Source organism: Cynoglossus semilaevis, chromosome 14, assembly GCF_000523025.1.
Source record: "Cynoglossus semilaevis isolate Cse_v1.0 chromosome 14, Cse_v1.0, whole genome shotgun sequence".
NCBI classification, from domain to species: Eukaryota; Metazoa; Chordata; class Actinopteri; order Pleuronectiformes; family Cynoglossidae; genus Cynoglossus; species Cynoglossus semilaevis.
Window position 1 is genome coordinate 323,666 of NC_024320.1, and position 7,054 is coordinate 330,719.

The following is a 7,054-nucleotide window of genomic DNA, read 5'->3' on the forward strand; positions in this document are numbered from 1 at the left end:
GCTAGCTAATGGGACGGTGTATTAAATTTTGGCAAAAAAATGCAAGGAAATCTAAAAAATGAAAAAAAGAATATAAGCAAAAAATAAGTTAATATAAAAACTCTAAAATTTGAATAAAAAGACATTTAAATATTATTTTAGTTAGGGGCCGCAATTTACAATCGAGGCTAATCGCACCTGACGTTGAGCTCAGTGAGAAGAAGTCGGAACTGCGGCTAAAGGTTAGCAAGGAAATCCTATAATACTTAACAAAAAGGAGAAGAAATAATTGATCAATTTAAAAAAAAAATAGGTAAAATAGGCAGAATATAAAGAAAAATTGGTCAAATGACACAAATAACGGAATGAAAAATAAAGGCTAGCTAATGGGACGGTGTATTCAATTTTGGCAAAAAAATGCAAGGAAATCTAAAAAATGAAAAAAGAATATAAGCAAAAAAAATAAGTTCATATAAAAACTCTAAAATTTAAATAAAAAAGACATTTAAATATGATTTTAGTTAGGGGCCGCAATTTACAATCGAGGCTAATCGCACCTGACGTTGATTAGCTAGCTAATGGGACGGTGTATTAAATTTTGGCAAAAAAATGCAAGGAAATCTAAAAAATGTAAAGAATATAAGCTAATATAAGTAAGAATATAAGTTAATATAAAAACTCTAAAATTTAAATAAAAAAGACATTTAAATATTATTTTTAGTTAGGGGCCACAATTTAGCCCAGGCCCAGACTTTCTACCCGCTGCCCTGCCCCTTGTTCAGCTCCTCCCCCCGCCCTCAGGGACACATGCTTTTGGTGCCACCACTGCATATTTGACTGTAGTGTATCAGGAAGGATATGGCCACTCCGTGATCCTCTTGGCGTACTTCCTGATGATGTTGTCTTCCCTGAAGATGAAGAGCGAGCGGTTGACGGTGAGACAGTTCTGTTTGACAGGGTTCGGGTTGTAGATGGCCATGGTCCGCGCTCGCTGAGCCATCGACTGCTTGTACATCCTCTGACCGCCCGGGGCGCCACCATGGTGGTGACCAGCGCCGACGGCACCACCTCCACCGAGACCCCCGGCTCCACCTGCTCCACCTCGGGCTCCTCCGCCTCGACCTCCTCCTCCTCCTCCTCCGTAGCGGGAGGGCAGATCGTCCGAGAAGCGGGCCATTCTGGAGGGGCACAGAGCCGAGTGGTGAAATCCAAAGTAGTGTCAGAGGTGAGAGCAGAGGGAAGGAACATCACAACAAACGCACTTCATCCAAACACTTCGAAGGATTCAAACGAACTGAACGGAAACCTGAGCTCAGCTTCACGGTCGGAGGATGAAGACCAAAATTACGACGCGCTGTCAGAGGAGAGAACATCCTGTAGAACCTTCACGCATCTTCACATCCAAGTTTTAGAACCTCCTCAAAAATCATTGATTTTTCTTTTTTTTTTTTTCTTTTTTAAATTTCACTCCTGGTTTGAGTGAAAACAACGGGTTTTTTTCACCACAAATGTTTCTAACGGTAAAATCCTGAGGAGCCGAAGCTCAGACACCAGTTGACGCTTCGAAGGGTTTTGCTTGTCAGTGAATGATTTCCATTTTTCCCATTTTTCTCTCTAGCTCTTCCTCCAGCTGACGCTGCTCATCCACAGCAGCAGCAGCAGCAGCAGCAACACTCGATCCTCAGGTTTGTCTCTCCGCTTTGTGGAGGCTGGAGCTGGAGCTGGAGCTGAGGCTGGAGGAGGAAGGAGAGGCTCAGCTTCTATAAAGCCAATTCCTCAGGGAGGAATAAAGGGAGGAGGAAAAGGAGGAAGAGGAGGAGGAGGAGGAGGAGGAGGAGACAGCATGTGACCAGGAGGAGCCAGTAAGAGAGTGGAGCGCACAAACGCTCTGATGAAAAAAAAAAAAAACACGAACTGAAAAAAAAAAAGATTGTTTTTTTGGTTCTTTATTTGAGTTGTTTTTCATTCAAATTCATTTGATTTTTTTTTTACCGTCAGGATTTTACAATCAATCATTCGAGAGTCAGCGATTGTGCAGGCATGAGCAAACTAAGGCCTGCGGGCCGGATGTGGTCCGTTCAGCTTTTTAATCCGGTCCGCCAAACCATTCCAAAATACATCATTTATTTATATTATCGTTATACTTCTGCATTTCCATCCCCTGCAAAAGAGTAAGTAAAAGAAAATGTTTAAACTGAACAAAATAAAATGGACTAAAATGACTCTAGATATAGTTTATAGAGTGCAACAAGTAAGTCTTTTAAAATCGTGCATTTGTCATTTTAAATACTGAAATAATAACTAAAGTAATTATACAATAATGAAAAAATTATCACACTATGGGGAAAAGAGTAAACATCAATGTTTCAACCATTATAAAAAAAGGTTGAAATTCAAAAAAATAATACCCGGAAGTCATATTTTTATCTCATTGTCAGTATTTTTTTTTTATTTAATTTAATAAAAAAAGGAAATAAAGATAAATTTGTCAGTAGTGATGGTGCTCTTCGTTCACGTCTGGAGAACAAGTCATTACATTTCTTTAATGCCCCTGACGCGGTCATTTTACAACTGGCCTAATGCCGCCATCTGCTGATCAGGTTTAGATACTACAGCCAAGATTTAAAGAAAGACCCATGAATTTGAGTCGCTGTCTGAAGTTTTTCTTGTACTGTAGTATTGTTTAGGCAAAAGTTAGCATCGTCTGTTGTTTATTATTTTTTTTCCTTTTCTGTCATAGTATTTGATGCGGTAGTTAACATTTAATAATTTATTCATTCATAATATTTAATTTAGTTAAGTTATTTTTATACATGGCGTGCAATCAACTCTCTTCTGTGCTCTAGCAGTGGACATACAGTAGTGAGGGGTCAAAAGGTCATCATTCAAAGAAAATTAAAAAAAAAAAATAGTTTGGGAAAAGTACCTAGGAAAGAAAACTATGACATGTCAATAAAAAACCACCAAAATACTCAAGATGAGGTAAAATACAAAACGTAAAAAGTGAAATATTTTGAGTTAATGAGTAGTATTTGTTTTGAGTAAAACATATTTGCAACAACATTTTGAGTTAATGAGTACAAGTATTTGTTTTGAGTAAAACATATTTGTTTATATAGAGTATTTATTTAATTGTGAAAAAATATATATATATCATATTATATATATATATTATGAAAAATATCTAATAGATCTCACCTGTTGAGGGTCTCATGTCTCCAGATGAACTGATGACGGTGATGAAGATGATGAAGATGATGGACACCGTCTTCTCCAGGAGACCCCAGTACCTCCATCTGAAAACTGTTGTCATCAGTGAGACAGTCCACAGATCTCCACACCTGTCCTCCTACTTCTCTGGGACACATGTCCTCCTGCTCCGTCTTGTTTTTCTCCTCTTGCACCTCCTCTGCTGCAGCAGCATCAGCATCATCATCATGTTTGACCTCCACCCTCTGACCACTGCGCTGCAACTGTTCGGCTGACAGGGCCCAGGAGTCTACGTACTCTGCCCCCAGAGTCAACATCCGCCAGGAGCCCAACGTGGCAGAACGCAGAGCTGGAGGAAGAGGAGGAGGAAGAGGAAGAAGAGGAACAACCGCAACAACAGTAACAACTGTGAGTTCTACGATGGAGCCGTAAATCCTGGATCTTAGTCCGGACCTCCCCCAGGATGACATCACACACTTCTTACAGAGTTTGGTCCAAATCGACTCTCAAAAGCAGTTTTAAAAAGTAGGCAGATGGACTCACCTCATCACATTATTACATTACATTACATTAGATTCAAACATTATTTTGAATCTAAAAAGTTGATCCCTAATTGTCTTTGTCCATTTCCTGGCTCACTCTCTACACCTTCATTGTTTTAGATTAAGAAAACAAACAAACAAAACAAAGTAAATGAACAAAGGACATTACTATTAGTATAAAACCTAATGATGATTTTCTCTGTAAAGACCTCAGCCCTCATTCTCTCCCACGTTTGTTCTCTCCATTTCCTCATTTCTCATGACGACTATGAGATTACTTTTAGGTGTGTTGTTGAGGTTTAGGTGAATCCTGTCACCTGATTGGTCATGATTGGCTGACGCTCCAGGCTTCTGTTGTTGTATTTATAGAAAATGCCCATGATAACGTACGGTATTCATATTAATCTTCTGCTGCTGATGTTTGGACAACAAACACGCAGCTGTTAAAGACTAGAAGCCATTCACTCAGTTCGAACAGTAAGAAGCAAAAACCTACGAACCGTACACCACCGTGGAACGTCTCTCATCCCATCTGGAACCGTGAGGGACTCCTCTCTTCATGACTTAGTTCAGGAGCCACCCAGGAACAGAACAGAACCAGCCGGGTGTCCCAGTTGCGATGTCAGCTCAGGACTGCTGCTCTCCCTTCAGATTAACTGGGTTTTTCATGTTCTGTTTCCACACTTTTTTCCCCACTGTGGAATGCAGGAAAAGCTGCTTCCTGTCCCGCCAACCATCTCTGAAACTAGAGAAGTTTATCACTGATTTTTGTTTTCATTTTCGCCCAACGAGATTCAGGAAGCCACTAATTATCTGGTAGAACTAAAAGCCTCACTTCCTGTTGAGCAGCGACTGGGCCCCCAACCCAAAATAAAAAGCTTTTATCTATATATATATATATAAGGTCCTTTAATCTGCAAAACATTTTTTTTTATCTACAGTACATTTCTGGATCAGACATACAGTACAAACAATGGAAGGCAGTTTTTAAGTGTGTCTCACCTGTTCTTATGTGGGACTAATCCAAATTCACTGCACTATTTTCCAGACGATGATGACAGAAACTGTACATGAGTAGAAATGGATTAGTAATAAATTTATTGAAAAAAGACAACCAATCAGATGATGGTTCACGGTCCAGAGATGAGTAATAGAACGTGATGAAAGTGCAATTCATTTTTTTTTTCCTTTTTGTTTTGCTGCCTCACCTCTGTTTATTCCAATAGTTTCTTTGAAAAACATTACAACACAGTCACTGCTTTACTAACAACATTTAAAAAAGACTCGTTGGCTTCTGTTGGTGTAAAAACCATCAAACACAAAAAAGAGATCTACAGTAACTACTTTAGAAAAATGGAGATAAAATCCAAACTTAAAAAAAATGTAGGTGTTCTTATTTTACAAACTATGTTATACAAATTAAAAAAATCAAAGAAAAAAATCAGCACCATAAATGTTTCTTTGCGTTCCTTGTCAGTTCCTCCAAATGTGGCAAAATATCCGACACATGCTTACAAAAGTTCTTTTATTCTTTTTAAATTTTATTTTACCTAGAAACGCCTCAGGTTGGAGGAATGATACAGCGTCATTCTATCAGAGAATCTAGACTCACTCAAGAGTAAAAATAAAAACAATTTGACTTTTTCCCACATAATTTCAGAATAAAAGCATTAACCGCTTCAGCGCAAACGTCAGGACGTTCACTCACGTACTGCATTGAAAATGAAATGACACCACAAAGAGATTCAGGTTTTTCCTTTAGCGGGAATGTTTAGTGATAGACGGGCAACAGTTCTAGTGAGTTGTAATCTAGTCCTGACACCTTTGCCTCGTTCTCGGGGTCAGTCAGGGAAACGGGACACATATTTAGTGCAAACGCAATTATAGGTGCAGTACCACAGTTGGCCAACAGGGGCTGGCTGAATAAATGGACTCCCAGGGCTTTTCTCTAAAGATGACTATCCAAATATTTTTGAAACATCTCCAGGAGGAGCGTTCTTTTCATTCCTAGAACTCAAGACAATTTGGATGGTTTCTTTTATACGTTGATGACAGTATGCTTATCTGAGAAATGTTGTGCCTGGACATCTTTACAAACAGTGACTGTATAATACGTTTTGGCCATGTAGGTGATTTTTTTTTTTTTTAAATGGATTGTTTACAAAAAAAAAACTATACCAAAGCTGCCCCCCCCTGTAGTTCCGTGCTACTTTAGTCCAATTTTCTAACCTTAACTTTTAAACTCGTCAGATCATGTCCATACGTTACATTCAAATTCCAGTGAAGACAACCAACTCTGTTAAAAAAAAAGAGGAAATTGTGCACCTTTGATTCCCAGTAAACTGCTGTATGAAATGTAAAAATCCTTCTCCATCGTCCTCGTTCACATTTGCTGTGCGACATGTCACTGCCCCCCCCCCCCCCCCCCCCCCCCCCCCCCCCCAAATGTTCAGCTGAAATAACGGAGCAGTGACCTTCGCTGTGCCTCTGCTTCTCTGTCATCAATGGTCCACGGAGATTTCTTTCAGTTTGATTCTAGCGGCCCCTGCTGGGTCTGCCTGTCCCTGTGCGTGTAGTGCAGCTAAGTGTTTTTGTTTTTGTTTTTATGAAGGACTGTGAGGCCGAGCAGACGAGCTGGTGTCCGGTGACGCGCTGGGCTGCTGCTGGTCCTCAGGCGTGCTGTCGGCCTGCAGCGAGGCCAAAGCTGAGGTTGAGTATTTACACTGGGAGGAGCCACATTCACAGTAGAAGAGTCTGCTCTTCACTTCCCAGAAGTGGTCTCCGTAGTTAAATCTGAAGGGGAAATAAGAAAAAAAGTTCAATCTTGTTTTGTGTAAACTGACTCAACAAATCTACAAAAGATACAGCTTCAAAAACACCAGTTTGCGTCTGCAAAAACTTCAAGATGGATTTTTTTTAAATGTAAAAAAACTGGATGTTTGGTTGGTGATTTTAAATCCTTCCTTAAGTCCCCCACTTTGGGAACCACATTGGCAGACAATTCATGTTTCCTTAAATGCCTCTTGGCCACATATTCCTCATAAAGTAGAAGCATCAATGGACAGCAACACACTTGTGAATATTTAAAAAAAAAAAAAAAAAAAAACACCAACCCCCCCCCCCCCCCCCCCCACACTACTACAACCACCCACAAGAAACTTGTACCACAAGGTTAAAAAGTACAGAAAATGTATTTTAAGTCCTAACATGTACAAAAGGTGGGATTTATGTTCTTCCTTCATTTGGCCATGTCATTCATCTGTGAATTCTGTCCGATCGATGCAGTACATGTCCTGCGGCTGGTGGAAGTAAAACAAATGAAG

The 7,054-nt window shown here is 39.8% G+C and overlaps 1 protein-coding gene across 8 annotated transcripts in view; it reads right to left on the reverse strand.

Moving 5' to 3' along the window:
• LOC103389024 (voltage-dependent N-type calcium channel subunit alpha-1B-like) overlaps window positions 1–6,831 on the reverse strand; it is a 138,931-nt gene extending 132,100 nt beyond the window's left edge. For 4 of the 8 annotated variants that reach the window (XM_025062021.1, XM_025062020.1, XM_025062022.1 and 1 more), the window contains exons 1-3: window positions 4,232–6,830; window positions 3,178–3,538; window positions 840–1,157 (exon numbers count right to left, since the gene is read on the reverse strand). In XM_025062021.1, the coding sequence (XP_024917789.1) occupies window positions 840–1,157; window positions 3,178–3,538; window positions 4,232–4,292 (740 nt within the window). In that variant the 5' untranslated portion in view covers window positions 4,293–6,830. Of the gene's footprint in view, window positions 1–839; window positions 1,158–3,177; window positions 3,539–4,231 lie in introns of all 8 variants that reach the window. The other 4 variants (XM_025062024.1, XM_025062023.1, XM_025062019.1 and 1 more) reach the window with 2 other exon arrangements.
• Between the last annotated feature and the right edge of the window lie 223 nt (window positions 6,832–7,054).